The 16,735-nt window shown below is 40.8% G+C and overlaps 1 protein-coding gene across 8 annotated transcripts in view; it reads right to left on the bottom strand.

Moving 5' to 3' along the window:
- Nucleotides 1-16,735, bottom strand: part of CDKAL1 (CDKAL1 threonylcarbamoyladenosine tRNA methylthiotransferase) — a 696,475-nt gene that overhangs the window by 112,494 nt on the left and 567,246 nt on the right. For all 8 annotated transcript variants that reach the window (XM_058285307.1, XM_058285304.1, XM_058285306.2 and 5 more), the window contains one exon: nucleotides 3,730-3,792. In XM_058285307.1, the coding sequence (XP_058141290.1) occupies nucleotides 3,730-3,792 (63 nt within the window). The remainder of the gene's footprint in view (nucleotides 1-3,729; nucleotides 3,793-16,735) is intronic.

The following is a 16,735-nucleotide window of genomic DNA, read 5'->3' as shown; positions in this document are numbered from 1 at the left end:
AGAGAACACCAACTGACCATTTACCACCTAAACAATGCTGTACAGGATGATTAAGCAATGCACCTGGCCTCGTGCAAACAACAAGCTGGTTTAACCTGCTGACTTTCCTGTGCCTGGGGTCAGGCAAAAGCAGTCCAGGCCAGGGGGGAGGAAAGGAGAGAGAAGAGAAAATATAACCGCCTGACTGAGAACAGAACGCCTGCACTAACTAACCTTTGGAATAACAACTGTTTTAACAGTTTTCTTGGTTGGCAAGGCTATCATTTAAGTGGCCCACTATAATTAGGGATGAACATCCCAGGAAATTATGCCAACTTTGGAGCACGAGTTGCATTTCTGAGTTTACTTGGCGTAATGAAGCCACTGAAATGCTGAGTATTCTTCTTTGGTATAAACTGATGTCAAGGGAAAATTAACAGACAAAGGAATTTAGCTAGAGAGGGAAAGAATACCACAACATTCACTCCCAGGAGCAGGCCTTGGTTTCTTTGATTTTTCCCATCTTTTTTAATTATGGAAAACTTCAATCATACAGAACTACAGACAGGACAGAATAACGAATCCCCACAAACCCATCACTCAGCTTCAATCATCATCAACAAACATAAGGTCAATCTTAAATCTGTACACCATCCTCCTTGAATTATTTTTTAAAGCAAATCCCAGACAGCCTATATTTTAATTTATATAAGCTTTCACCTACCATATATATATATATATATATACACAATTTTTATTTCCCTAAAGATCATTGCAGAAATCTCACTGAACATGAGATGTTTAAACCAACCTTAACCACATCTTGTAAAACATTTTATATTAAAACCTACCAGCCCAGGAAGCTAATGTGTTTGAAGATAACTGGGTGATTAAAATAAAATAGCTCGAAACCCAACCTTGTATTATTTTATTTAGGGGTGAGGGGAAGCAACACTGTGGGTTTGAGGAAATAGTGCACATGGTTCAGTCCTTTGTGTTTCTATTCTTTGTGGACACAGTGATCAGCAGGAGACACGGTTAAAAGTAACACAGCTAGATTAGCCTGGCTGGTGCTCTGAAAAATGAGAGGAGCTACGAAGGGGCAAGGAACTACCCTAGGATGAAACTTCTTCCATTCCTTATAGCACACATGCAGAATAAAAATGAATGCCACTAAGCCAAACCTTGGGAGCTTAAAAACTCACTCATTGGGCATTTCAGCTACTTAAAATAATTTATTACCCATCTTAAAGCAAAGATCAGAAGGAACTCCTACCTATTATTTATATTCAATTCCTCGGTGCCTGATGACTAATCTGTAGAGGAATGGAGTCTTTACAAGGGAAGTCAAAATAAATTGAGGTGACCTTGATACAATGCTACCAATGATATGAAGAGGAAGCTGCAAGAAGCTGCAAATGGCTGTTCCATTAAGAGTTCTAATAAAAGAATAATGGAATTTCCGTTAACTGAATACAAAAATGTGAGAAGTGGGCAAAATTTAGACAAGGCAGGCAAAGTCTTTGATCTGTCATAGACCTTTTTTGGTTAAATGTTAACACTGCATCTATAGTAATTAATTAAATGGCTTCATCTTAAAAAAAAAAAAAAGAAGCAAAATTTCCATCAGAACTTGGACCTGTCTCACCTCTTTGGCTGTGGTATTACTTCAGTTGCACCTTTCATCCACATTGTCAGATGTGCTTTCACAATTGCTTTCAAATGAAATGTCCTATTCTGCAAAGTGCATTTAACTTGAAAAATGTAACTTGAAAGGATATTGTATGTCGCCATGGCCATATAAGCATAAGAACACCTATAAATTTTGGTGCTTAAGGCAAGTAGTCATTATAGAAGCACTAGAATCTACTCAAATTCTTTCAACTCCTCTGAAAACTGGCATAAGTTTTCCCTCCTGCATTCCGGCATCTCTGTACTCTCAGCCGAGGAAAGTTGTTTTCACACCACCTATTTTGGCTAGTTAAGAAATCCCCACCACATGTCACCCTGCAAATTCACAGATAAAGATGTAAGTTTAGGGAAGCGGACTTGGCCCAGTGGTTAAGGCATCCGTCTACCACATGGAAGGTCCACGGTTCAAACCCTGGGCCTCCTTGACCTGTGTGGAGCTGGCCCATGTGCACTGCTGATGCGCGCAAGGAGTGCCGTGCCACACAGGGGTGTCCCCCGCGTAGGGGAGCCCCATGCACAAGGAATGTGCCCTGCATGGAGAGCTGCCCAGCGTGAAAGAAAGCGCAGCCTGCTCAGGAATGGTGCCGCACACACGGAGAACTGACACAAGATGACGTAACAAAAAGAAACACAGATTCCCCGGCCACTGACAACAACAGAAGCGGACAAAGAAAAAGACTCAGCAAATTGACACAGAGAACAGAAAACTGGGCCGGGGGTGGGGGAGGGGGGAAGGAGAGAGAAATAGATAAATAAAATAAATCTTAAAAAAAAAAAAGAAAAAGATGTAAGTTTATATTAACATTTCAACTGTGCAAATTTTTTATTTGCTACTGAAATCACCTCCAATTAACAGGCTTACTGAAACCTTAAAAGGCATAAAAGTTCTGAACAAGTCTCAGAAATCTTGTATTTCCCCATGAAGATGTGCTAAGTGCTTTCGTAAAAATGGTAACCTATGCTTTTTTTAAAAGAGTTCTTATCTTTTACAAATATATAGTAAAATACTTAGAAGTGAAAATATACCTGGGAAAACTTCAACAACAGGGAGTGGAGAGTGTGGAGGTACAGATGCGACAAGACTGGCCATGAATTTATAAAGAATGGGTACCAGGGGCTCATTACATTATTTGGTCTTCTTTTGTGTAGCAAGACTCCTGGTGAGGAATAGTTTAGGTACCGTGTTTTGCACTGATGTAAGTTAAAGTTTTTATTTAGAAAAACAACTTTCCACCAAGAGCAGAGGAAAACCAAGAGTCAGCAGTCAATCTTTTAGCTATCTTTAGTGATCCAAGAAGCCAAGTTCATCCACTGCAGCGTTTGAAGAAAAAAACAAAAGCCAAACATACAAAACACACCCCCAAGCCCATCTTTTTACAGGCTTTGAGATTTAGACTTTAATCTGAGTGAAATATAATTATTTTAGTACAGAAATACACATTTTCTCTTCTTTAAAAGGGTTAAAGAGTTAAAAATTTAATGAGTCAACTAAAATTGAAATACAAATGTAACTGGTAGGGAAGTGGATGCGGCTGAACTGATAGAGTGTCCACCTACCATACAGGAGGTCCAGGGTTCGATACCCAGGGCTTCCTGACCCGTGTAGAGCTGGCCCAGGCGCAGAGCTGCTGCACACAAGTAGTGCTGTGCCATGCCACACACAAGTAGTGCTGTGCCTTGTGCAGGTGCCCCCTGCACAAGGAGTGTACCCTGCAAAGAGAGCTGCCCCATGCCTAAAAAGCGCAGCCTGCCCAGGAATGGCGCTGCATACACGGAGAGCTGATGCAGCAAAATGATGCAACAAAAAGAGACACAGATTCCTGGTGCCACTGACAAGAATGCAAGCAGAAAGAGAAGAACACGCAGTGAATGGACACAGAGAGCAGACAACGGAGCCAGGGTGGGGGTGGGTGAGAAGAGGAGGGAAATAAAAAAAATAACAAAATAACAAATATAATTGGTAAATATACTTCAAAATCACCATATATTGGTGAAAATCGCATTATCCATCCAGAAAAATCTATACTACACAACACACAAATAACATGCTTCTCTTACCTTGTGATCATATGGATTGTAAGAATGAAACACCCGAGAAAGATCTTTTGTTCTTTGTTTTTTCTGTGGAGAAAAAAGAAAACATTTGAGTGGCAAAAATATACCTGTGTGTTTGTGTGTGTGCATTAAAATGTTGCTTATTTTGGGATTCTTCCTTTATGAAAGCTGAGACACCCAGATACATTTAGAAACCAAAGTTGCTGGGTGGTCATGGTGGGGTTGTCACGAAGCAGCCAGGCAACTTCCCTAGAAAGCCTCATAAGACACAATCATCAACAAAAACTATACCAAAAAATGCACAGCCCTGACTAAAATGAAGAAAAGAAGTGTGCCAAGAAAGCTCACTACCCAACTGGCCACATTCACCTCACTTTCGGTCCAGCTGCTGTGCCCCTGGATCGGGCACTGACGTGTGTCCCTCCCACACGCTCCTCCTCCAGGCGTCCCGGCCACCCTGGGGTCTTCTGCCTGAGCTGGGAGGACACCCTGGTCTGTCACTGCCAGACCTGGGGCCAAGCCAGGACCTCACACAGAAGGCATCGACAAGGACTAAGGGGTCATGTGTGAGTTGGGCAGGCAGGGAAGGGTCACTGTCTGCAGTGAGGACACACGGTTATGAGGAGAGAAGCCTCTCTCTGGTCTACCGCTGTGCTCTTCTCGAGCTGAACCCTGGCACTAGTCAAATCCCCACTCCACACCCTGCTCGCCAGTGTCCGTGATGAATGAGAAAGCGTGGACTTCTCTTATTTTAGCCAACTCCAAGAAACTTGGTTTCTCATCCACTGTGGTCTGCCTGCCCCCAGAAGCACTCTAAGCAATTGTGTATATGCTTTCAGATATTTTATGCATATATATAAACACACACTTTATTATAATCACTTTTAAAGAAAGGGGATCATTCTCTAAATCCTGTTCTGAAGTTTATTTTTTCCCACTTTACAATTTATCTTTGCCAAACTTCCACCCATGTATATATGGCTCCAAAACCCTTTATACAGAATTCTGAGATCCCAAAACTTTTGAATTCTGAACTTTCTTCTGCAATTCACTTCATTAAAAAAAATATAATGACAATCCTTGCACAGATATCATTGTGTACACTTTTTTTCACAGCTAAATTATGGAAGTACAGCTTACAGAGCAAATAGTTCAGTACAGACATTTATAATTTTTATAGATACTGCTACATTGCCCGCTCCCTCAAACACTGTTCTGTACCAGGTTGCACTTGCAACAAGAGGGAATTGATCCCTACAAAGGGACACCTGCTTCTTTAAATGGGAAATTCTTCAGAATTCTTCTCTTCCATTTAAAGGTTAGAACATTTCCAACTCTAAAGAGCAGATCACACATTTAAAAAATGGTTATTGAGCATTTTCCCAGTTGCTGTTGATTACAGAATTTATTTCTTGTATTTTAACATCACAGTGTTAGACCATCCCCACATCTTAAAATCCCATCATGTAAGTGGACTGCTTGTCCTTAATACTGACATAGTTGTCTTCTGGTTCCACTCTGACGTTGCTATTCCAACTACCAGGTGCCACAGCCTCGTTTACCTTTACTTGTAAATGAATCCTTGCCTGGTTTCCATGTTTCCTTGGGAAGTGTTTCCTCCTTTTAAACTCTAGTTTCCTCATGAGCACGTCCATCAAACCTCCCAATGCCAGAGATCTAAGCAGATCCCCCTGTCTGGATTCTAAATGATCTACATCCACTTGGCTAAGCAGTCAGATCTGATATTAATTAGGCTCTTCCATTAATGACCTTTATATACATTCACAGTTTTCCCAAAGAGCAGATTCTTTACTTCAGAACTACTTTTGGAACTATAACTCCAAGTGTCATTACTTCAAATCACCTGGTCTTGTTTCCACATGCTGACACGGCTAGAAGTCACCCCCCCTTCCCTCTAAATTCCCATCTTCTCTCCACCTCTGAGCCATGCTTCTGGCCAAGTGACCAAAGAAATTTAACACTCCTTTTTCCCTAGAGAGAAGATGTATCCTTAAGATGACAGGAAACAACTCCCGTGGCTAATGAAAGGTTAGATTTGTAAGCCTTGGAATCTGTCTTGAATAGGTCACTTGCCCACCAAACCAAAGTTTTCATTAGCTCATAAGTTTCTCTTTCCTTTCCATACACCCACTTAGTTAAGCAACAGTTTCTGGATTATTCTTTAATCAGAAGAAAATGTTGGCTACTAACACTTCCTTTAGTAGGAGACTTAATATAAAACATTGGGGACATTTTCTTTCAGAAGGAAATCATACTAGATTCGAAGACAAAATAAACAACATGTCAATATTCAGTTTAGGAGATGTCCCAAATGCTGATCAGCCCAGAAATGGTTGGGCTACCAGCTGAGTTAGCAAGTAGATAAGAAACATTCAGAGGTAATTTTGTCTGGCCTTTTCATGTGGGCTTTGATTTTACATTTCCATTTTCATAGTTAAAACCTACATATGCTTTTTGTTATAAGCTACCTCAAATCATTAAGGGAAGGAAATAGGGTATATAAATGATAAGTAAATAACACTATTCAGCTTACCCCCAAAGAAACTAGGAGGAAACAATGCCTATTTTCTGACAACAAATTTACTATATACAAGCATGGTAAAATCTGGGCTGGCATATTGAAGGTTATATCTATTAGTCTAGTTGACCAAAACCAGTGCTATTCTTCCTGCAAGGTCAGACTCATAAAGCCCAATGCTGATATCTTCTGAGATCAAGAACAGGGGTTGGAAACTAAGGCCCGTGCGCCAAATCCAGCCCACTGTCTATTCTTGTAAATATTTACTGAAATACAACCACACTCTTTCATTTATGTATCATTTATGACTTCCTTCCTGCTACAACAGCAGAGTTGGGAAGTTGTGACGGAGACTATATGGTCCACAAAGCCTAATATATTTACTATCTGGCCTTTTACAGAAAAAGTTTGACTATTCCTGATCTAGAACCTCCATCCCTGACCTAACCATGTCCACTTCTGGCAGAAGTCTCTTAACCCCAAACCATATGAACAACTAATAATGCAACAAAGTCCCTGGACCCTTCATCTCACTTCATGAAGACAGTTTAAGAACCAATCACAACCCTTATCCTGGCATATCAGGGTGAGAATATTAACAAAATAAGAATGAACTGTCTTGCTTTCAGGATTTTACAGACAGAGAATATTACAACTGGGTTTCTAGAGCATGCTGAAACTGTTTTAGACATGGGGCTTTCAGATTCTTCTGTACTTACATCATTACTGTTGATGACAGAAACTCTGAGAAGATATCCTTTACTAAGTTCTAGCTCTAAAGCCAAGTAGGTTTCCCTACATCCTGCTATCAGCCGATTTAACTGAAATGAAATGTTGAGCCAAAAGGAAATAATAAGGTATTTTCCTATTGCATCATAATGTGTGTCTAAATTACCTCCCCCTTTTAGCCTGTTAAACATTTCAGTCATGCAACCACCTGTTAATTCTCCAAGTGTTTAGAAAGTAAACATGTTAAACAAGTTGTGTGATGAACTTACAATGAGGGTGGCCAAAGTACAGTGAGTACGGCAAACATCTCTCCCAGAACTGTACAAGGCACCTTCAAGTCACCTTCATTATTTGTCCCAAGGATATTTAAAAGTAACTCCACACTGATTCTTTCAGTCTTAGCAGCTGCAATTAGGTTTAAAATATGAGACAAATACTACCTATAAGTTTGGTACAACTTATAGGTTCTGGAGAATGAACCTCCACAGATATCATTCTCAAGGCACTTCGTAAATTGCTTCTGTATTCTACAATTTGAGTATAGAAAATACTGATGACCCCTTTTACTTATACTCATATTTAAACTACCTTTTGAACAAAATTAAACAGAACTAAAGTCCCCAAGGGAGAATTTTTAACAGCTCAGGGTGCCAGACAATGTGATCATTTCAATTTTAGCAAAGGTATGCAACAGAGCTTAGAACTGAAGGAGATTTTGTGATGAGAAGCTGTACTTTGAAAGTGAGGTTTTAAGTTAAATAATTTTAGCAGTATCCACTCATTTAATTTTACCTCATTCCTCAAACTAATTCAATAAATTTTGTTACAATTCTCAAGATGTAGACTAAAGATTTCTGAAATAAAATAATGTTTTTAAATAAAGATGTCATAAGACTGTGGAATTCAATTCTACATATGGATTTCTAACAATGAAAAAGTCTACAAACTTTCAGCAATTTAGGTTTTTTTAAGGTATAATACAATAAAATTCAAATTCTTCAACAAGTCTCTAATCATAATGTGTTAAGAAGCCAAATGAGCAGTTTTGAGTTTCAAGTTACTTATTTTTTCCAACCCCCTTCTGGTAAAAAGCCTAAGACGTAGTTAAACGGTCAACTGGCAGGTAGTAGCAGAAAGGTAAAAATGAAAAGATAAAGAGCCAGAACAATCCACAAACTGGATCATCAGGTTCTGAATAGCTGAATTCTGTCATGCAGGGGCATTTGAAAAAACAAAGCTAGGAGAGCCTGGTGGGAAGGCTGTGAGGAGGGGCCTAGCAGTATTAAGGTAAAAAAAAAAAAAATTCTAAAAGAGACTGGGGTCAAAATTCCAGGTAACAAAGGCTAGAGACCAAGAACTGGCCAGCTGATAGAAGCCATGGACAGACTTTTGGTAAGGAAGTCAGAGAAGCACATCCTAAGGGAAAAGGGCTGAAAATAGCCAAGAGGTTCAAGAGAAAAACAACAAATGGGGTTTGTAGTGAAGAACTAGCCAGGAATTGGGAGAATCACAATGACAACAAGGACCCAGAAAGCAGCAGTAAGGGTCACCAGTCAGGGATATGAACCAAAGTAGCCAGGGAAGCTCAGGGAGTAAGTGAAGGTGCTAACTACTAAGCATGTGACGTGACACAGGTAGGCCTGATGCTTGCCTTGGCATCTTCTGCTCTACTGCCTGCAAGGACGGGTACTGATGTCAGGGTGTGGGCAACGCGGGGCCCACTAAGTTCAATCTGGAATGTGACAGCAACTGATTGAAGAGGGAAAATATTGCTTACTGGTGAGGTCAAATTGTGAAAAAAACGGGAATAGAAGAACTTAGTCTGCAAATGGATTAGGCTGTTTATAAGCTATAAGGAAGTAGCACACAGAAAACGATGTGGTTTTTTAAATAGAAGAAATGGCTAGATGATTAAGGCATATGAAGCAAGAAATATAGTGATAATCAAAATTGTGTTTCAAAGAGACAGCTTGCTAATGGTGTGAAAGAAGGAGCAGTGGGAGGGGGACTGCATGAGAGGCTGGTGCAGGGCAAGGAGGCAAGATGGAGGATTCTGAGAAACAGGAACTGGTTAGATAGGCCTACAGAGAGGAAGGCAGGAAGACCTCAAGATTTTGGGCTCAGATCCGGAGGGACAAGAGCCTTCAGGGATAGAGGGAACCTAGAATGAGATACCAGTGTCGGGCATTAAGGGCAGGGGAGGAGAATTTAGGTTGTCTGTGATACATTTGGACAGATAATGAGACGGAAGTTAAATGTAAGGGTATGGTGTTGAGAAGAGAGATGTGGGCCATAGATTTGGGACTTATGAGCACATGGATGCAATTTAAAGAGGAGAGGGGATGAGATCACATAAGGAGCCTAGACAGTGAAAGAGGCAAGAAGATGAGAAGAATGAGATTAAAAGTACTAGCAAAGCAAACGATAAGTTTCTGACCCTGGGCCAGGTAACTACTCTGGACTTCATAGGTAAAATGAACGAGTTGGACTAGGTCAGTGGTTCTTGTAGGTTAGACTCATCAGAGAGCTTTTAAAATACACTACTGCCCCCGCACTGACCCCCCCATGACTCTGATGTAACTGGCCTGGTGAGACCTGGGCGTGTGTATATTACTTGAAAGCTCTCCAGGTGCTTCTAAGGTCTGGCCAGAGTTGAGAACCAGTAACCAAGACCTCCAGGAACCAGTAACCTCAGCTCCTTCCAAGTCTTAACCTCTGTGCTTCCAGATCAGGTGCCCCTCTCCTTCAGCTATTGCCATTCTGTATTCGGATTTCAATCAGGTATTTTCATTCTTAATCTCTTTATTATTATGTCTGCTGTTGTGCTTTATTTCCTGACCTCTTTCTTTACTTATAAATGGATTGTATATGCAGAAATTCTTCTGTGGCATATTCAGACTTTGGCTGCAGACATCAGGTTGTTGTTATATACTCAAGTTCCATATTTGGTGAGCACTTCTGAAAATGGATGGTAGATCTAATTTAATAGACCAGAACCTTTATTTTGTTATTATTGTATAAAACATGAGAAGCTTCGTTAAAAGCACTTCACAATATCAGAGTCTCATTTTTATAATGTACGTATTTAGATGGTGTCCCTAAGATGAATAATACTCATTTGAGATCAATAAAAAGGAAAAGCAGATCCCTAGAATTAAAAAGTGCATGTCAAAATACAGAAATCAATTTTTAAAAATGATGTGAAATAAGGTTGGTGATCAAAAATACTCAGGAAACAAACTCCTCTTCAAAAATCTCATCTGCTTCTCCTTTATAAAGCACATTTAATATTTCCATGTTTTTCTATGAGAAATAATGCCACTTGCAGTAGGGAAAACAAAGAAAGAAAAACAGGGCTGCTTCAAGCCTATATATATTTTTCACCTCTTATTCTCTAATAAGATCCACAAAACAACAGAAATGACCATAAACACTGCTGATTTTCCATGAGCTGCTGACTTCACTAGTTACAGAAAATTCAAAGAGAGTTATCAGATTCTTTAGTTTTTCCCATCTTCATAGGGCTTGACACAGTATAAGCATTTCTTAGGGTATGCCCAAATAGCAGAACTTTAAGAGTGGAAGTTAAAAAATAGATAAGTGAGGAGCAGAGGTGGCTCTAGTTGTTGAGCACCTGCTTCCCACATGGGAGCTCCTGGGTTCGGTTCCCAGGGTCTCCTAAAAAGAAAAAAACAAAGAAGAAGCAAGCAAATGAAAAAACCAACTTAGGGAAGCTGATGTGGGAGTGCTGGCTTCCCACATAGGAGGTCCTGGGTTCAATTCCTGGCCCCAGTACTTAAAAGAAAAAAAAAAAAAGTAAATTTGCTCATGCAACTATAATGATATTCAAATAAAATGACCAGGCCAGTAGTTGACAAACATGGAAATGTCCATCTTATCATAAAGCACAGTAGGTATGAGCAAGAACCACTTTTGTTGCCCTTTATGGTTTCTAAAATAACCTTAGTCTCTCATTTTCATAAGGAATAGGGGTGACAGAGAAGTACCCTGTCAGGTCCTTAAATAGGCAACAAATGTTGGAAGAAAATTCAAACAGGGAATTCTGTATTAATTCAGTGATATCTGATAACAGTAAATGCAAGTTGCCCTATTTTATATCAAACTCACCTTATTTTGTAAAGAGAACATTTGTTTGCAAGGAAAAGGTCATTCGTTCTTTGGCAACCAAGGTCTGGGTGGCACATAGAAAAGATTTGACCATTTTGTAGCAAGAAGTGTTGCCAAAATGAGTAGCCATCATAAGCTGTTAGGAAAGAAACAGCCTTTCAGGGAAAGTCAGAGCCCAGCAAAATAAAAAGCCAAAGAGTACTAAGTACTACAGCTCACACGAAGGGTCAAACTTCCCGTGTACAGTAACTCCTGAGGGCTCAAGAGTTCGAGAACGGCACCCCTCCTTCTCACTCTGCCCTCCTAACCTGCCACTTTACCTCTCACCTGGATTATAACAGCAACGCTTTCTCCCCCTCAAATCAAGGGTTGGCTAACTAGGGGCCAACTATGACTGACTACCTATTTCTGTACACTCTGCAAGCTAAGATTTGTTTTTATATCTTTAAATGGCTGAAAAAATATTTTCAAAAAACAAGAATTTAAAAAAAATTGTTTCCTTTTCTAAATTTTTCTTAAAAACAAGACTTTTTATGGCATAGGAAATCCCTACTTCGGTGTCCCTAAAGAAAGCTTCACTGAGCATGGCTATGCTGGTGCTCCTGTGTCATCACCACTGCTTCCAAGGCAGAGCTGGGGGGGGGGGCAGGAGAACACGTGGCTCCCAGAGCCTGAGACCTACGGTGGCCCTGTGCAGCACGGCCCTGCGGTCCTCTGACCCCAATCAGTGGTCTGAAGTCTCGGGGAGCTCTGAATGCTCCTGATGCCCACAGCCCACCCAGAGGCTGAGGTGGCTCATTTAACCTACCTGGGGCATGGCCTGGGAATGGGGATTTTAAAACTTCCCCTGGTGATTCTAATGTGAAACCAGGTTTGAGAGTAATTGTTTAACGCACCCCTTTATGACACTAGAGTGGGTTTTTGAAGGCATGGTCATCTAATGTCATTCTCCTCCTTAAAACCTTCGAGGGCTCCCTATTGCTGAGAGAATGACGTTTCCAGTATTGCATTAAGGCTTTGTCCCATACTCTCCACTAACATCAAGGAAGGCAACGCCTTATTCCTCACAGACCCTGTATTTTGCTGACTCCATGTCTTGCTACTGCTATTCCCTCCACTGGGAATGCCCTCCCTAGCGGCTCCTTGTATTGATTACATTTTGAAGATCTCTGTTTAAAGATCACTTCCTCCACACGGGGTCTGCCCACAGATAGAATCTTTTTTACCATGTGCTTCCCCAGATGTCTTGACTCTCTGGCTGTGTATCACACCTCTTAGAGGACAAAAACCACGTTGCAGACATCTGGGTTACTTCCCTCCCCTCTCCAGCATTTTATTCCAGGCCTTGCACGTGGCTTGCACACGTATAAAAGCTGTGCATTCCCTGAACCCCGTGACACTTGCGTTTTGCCTGCGTCGAGTTCTGTAGTGCCGCAAACTGCCCTGTCCTCCCGGGTGGCCTTTCCCTCCAGGCTTTCATTCATGCCATACCACTTCAACCCATTTCTTCCAAGTGGCCTCTACTTCCCCATTCCTTTTTCCTTCATACCCCTGATAGAATGCCCCTCACCATCCCAATTCATCCAGTCGCAGGACTCCAGAGCAAGGCAGGTGCCACCTGTGGCCCGAGGCGCCTCCGCCCTCCCAGGCCTCTTAGCGCTGACTCTCAGCTGCTGTTCTATTCCTCCTAAGAGTCTCCCCAGCTCACCTCTCCCAAGGGTCTTCAGCCCCCAACCTCGTCCTTTATATCTCAAATGCATTTTTTTTGCATGAACATACTAAAAAAATTTTTTTTTTTATTTTTAAAGAATCTTTAGATGACATTTTACATATAATGTTACATATAAAATTTAGGAGATCCCCATATACTCCACCCCCTCCCTTCCTGCTCTACAAGTGAATTGATTAACTGAATGACACATTCATTCATTCGTTCATCCGGCACATGTACTGCAGGAACTGTTCTAAGGACTGGTGCCAGAGCAAGCTAGGCGAGGCTTCTGAACTCTTGGGAGCTTACAAAGTAGTGGGGAGAAACAAAACATTTACACTTCTTACCCAGCAACTAGGCACACAGCGAGCGCTTCAAAGCTTGCTAAATGAATATCCAAAATTCTGGATATTAGCATTTGATATTAATACCTCTCACGAAGTGGCTGTGCCAGCAAAGGACACCTGTTCACGAGTCTTAAACAGATTACCAAATCAAATGCAAATTTATTTTATGCTGAGTAGAATTATTATTTTTCATAACTATAAATGGCACTTTAAGTTGACAACTTCAAAAAGTCCAGAATTTGACACTTCTTTTCCACTGGAGTTTTCTTTTGTTCAATTTATATTCTGTTCACAAATATATGAATATCTATATATTTTTAGCAAGTCTGCACTCAGAAAGCTTGCTCCTTTCTCTGACTGACAAGTTATATACAGGATAAGGAAATGAAAGAATCCAGTATCATTTACTGGGTAGAAAAATATTAGGAAAGGTAAAAAATCAACAGTCAATGGATTACCTTATTTTAAAAATAAATAAGACAACTATGTTTCAGAATGTAGTCAGCCAGTCAATTTGCTGTCCATATATTAGACACTAGGTTTTACAATATATTCAAACAACCTGCTGGCCCAAGAAAAAATATTATGTTCCCACCAATGTAACCCCTCCTCCTGTGTTGACTCTGATGCCAAACAATTTGACAAAACAAAAGCAAAAACAAAAGCAAAATAGGCCTTAATCTAATCCCCACTGAATTTTCTTTCAATTTCAGTATTTCTAGATCATTCATAGACATAAATACTGCCCATGTATGATGTTTCACTGTTATTTTTAACATTGAAACATTCCTTTAACATATGACAAGACAGTTATTTTCAAGTGATATTTGAGAATGATTAGCAGTTATGGTTAAAACTCTTGAAGCCTGTTCAATCACAACTCCAGCAAATAATAGGGGGCAACAAATTTGCAGTTATAATACATTAATTTTATTTTTGTCTTCAAAGTTTTACTTATAAGCTTTTGTTTTTAAATTAGGGAGGGTGGAGCAAGTGTTTTTAATTTAACTTATCCCACTTGCTAAAACTACTAATGTCTTATATCTTTATATTATTTTAGTAAGAACAAACTAAACCACTAAGCAAAGAAAAAAGGTCATGTTAGAGATGTAACTGTAGAGTGAAACTTTCTGTGAGTGGGTAAAATAAATGTAGCGTGGGATTTTATAATTAGTACCCTGGAGTTCTGTGTATTTCTGTAGCATCATTAAATATTTCTCTTCCTCTTAGTTATGACGAGATGGTACAATGCCTTCACTGAATCTAACCTTCGGGGAGGACGAGCTTGGGAGCCCAGTAGAGGGAAAACGGGGTCTGCATCTGCACAAACTCTATTAGCGCCCAGAGCTGCATACCAGCTTCCAGTGACTAATCCATATGGCACCCAAGGGGAAAAACGATGAAAAAAGAATGGAGAAAACAAAATTTCTCTGACCCACGGATAAGCTGCTATACTGTTCTAAAAACTGATCAAAACCAATGCATCTCCTTCCTGACCCTGAATAACCCCTGGTGTCACCCCATTTGAAGAGAAGCTTGAAAATTGTTCCGTGCCAGTTATTGCTGAATCTCTAGATAAGCCCACAACTCGTTTTTATTACAATTCCACAACTGGGACCTGGAAGGTCAGACGTGACAATGTAGGTTTGATAACTCCCCTACTTTCTACATCTAATTTAGCACCTACTGTAAAAAACCATTTCTATCAGCAATGCCAGCCATCACTGATATCTCTCTCTGCCCCATACCAACAATAATAAAGAGTCTAAAATTCATTTCAGGGGTGGCTGGGCTTTTTGACCTATCTTCTCCTCAAGTACTATGTCAAAAATAGACTTATTTCTGTTCTATATATTAAACATACACATTTTATTTTTTATCTTTGGCCTTTATGACAAAAGGGTCTTTATTTGATAACTAGAAGACAATTTAATATACAGCTCAATCTTCCCCGTTCTTTCATCTTTATGTCACTTCAGAAACCAGTCAATTCTTTTTTAGGTTGCAGAGCAGGGTTACTACAGAGATCGCCAGTGCGTGGAAATTTCTGAGGTTGGCTCTTAGTGAAGCAACATTTCAGCCACTGGCAGGAAGGGTGCAGGTATGTATGCAAATGAATGTGTGTGCAGGGGTGCGGGGGTGGAGGCCGAGGGGCTTGGAAATCAGAAAGAGGAGGAAAGGAAAGAAGCTGCTTTTCCCCATGTCCATTCCAACACCTCCAACAGTTCGGATTATATATAATTTGCCCTGTAGAGCAGCTTTCTCAGGAATTAACCCTTGCTCATATAAATAGGAGAAAGGATGCCCACAGAGGGTAGGTTTCTGTGCCAAATGACAGGCCTGACCATTTTAAGTAATAAGGAAAGAGTAGACAGGGATGGGTCAACTGCAGTCCACCACCATGGACTTCCAGGGCCTCCCATCCCATGCAGCATTTATCAGAGGCCAAGTGTAGGCCACTCCGTCAGCCTGGGGCTACTGCTTTCCCATCCTCACCAATCGGTCAGCAGTCTCCTCTGACTCCCCCTTTCATGCTTCAGAGAGGAAGAGCTACAAAGGGAGAGGACTTGGCCATCTACTTATTTTGTACACTGTATGCTTTCTGATTTCTCATTGAGAGGCTCCTTAGGGTTTAAAAAAAATCACAGCAAAAAATCCCATTAGTTTAATGTGTGTACATCTTTAGGATACTAATTACAAGAGCACCTTAGAAAAGCTCAATGAATCAGCTATGATGATTTTAAACCCATGCATTTGATCAGTAGTTAACCCTCTTCCCTTCAACCAGGGACTGATCTATTGGCTTCTTCTACCCGAGAACCAACGTCCATAAACTTCTTTACCTTTGTACTTTCCAAGCAATGCTGGAAGGTCTTTACTCAATCTATTAATTGTAGAGGGGATGCTACATGTTCTTTTGCTTCGTTTTCCTTTTCAGCCTCAGCATGTTCCTAGGTCTTTTTTTTTTTTAAAGATTTATTTATCCCTTCCCCTCTCCCCCCCCCCTTGTCTGTTCTCTGTGTCTATTTGCTGTGTCATCTTCTTTGTCTGCTTCTGTTGTTGTCAGTGGCACGGGAATCTGAGTTTCTTTTTGTTGCGTCATCTTGTCGTGTCAGCTCTCCGTGTGGGCGGCACCATTCTTAGGCAGGCTGAACTTTCTTTCGCGCTGGGCGGCTCTCCTTACGGGGCGCACTCCTTGCACGTGGGGCTCCCCTATGCACATGGGGCTCCCCCGCATCAGCACTGCATATGGGCCAGCTCCACACGGGTCAAGGAGGCCCGGGGTTTGAACCGTGGACCTCCCACGTGGTAGACGGACGCCCTAACCACTGGTCCAAGTCCACTCCCCTAGGTTTTAATATACTCAGGAGCACCTAGGTTGGAGAGCTTGCCTTGGTGTAATTCTTAAAAGTATATATATTATTTGGTCTTAGCAACTCTGTCAATCCCAACCCCCTTAAACGATTTGCCTTTTTCTTTGTTTTTTGTTTTTTTAAATCAAAGTTATACATGAATATAATTCAAAAGTCAACCAGCTCACCACAGTTTCTAAGC

The sequence above is a fragment of the Dasypus novemcinctus genome, chromosome 22, assembly GCF_030445035.2.
Source record: "Dasypus novemcinctus isolate mDasNov1 chromosome 22, mDasNov1.1.hap2, whole genome shotgun sequence".
Lineage (NCBI taxonomy): Eukaryota > Metazoa > Chordata > Mammalia > Cingulata > Dasypodidae > Dasypus > Dasypus novemcinctus.
Note: the sequence above shows the minus strand (reverse complement) of the source record. Positions and strands in the feature narration are given on the sequence as shown.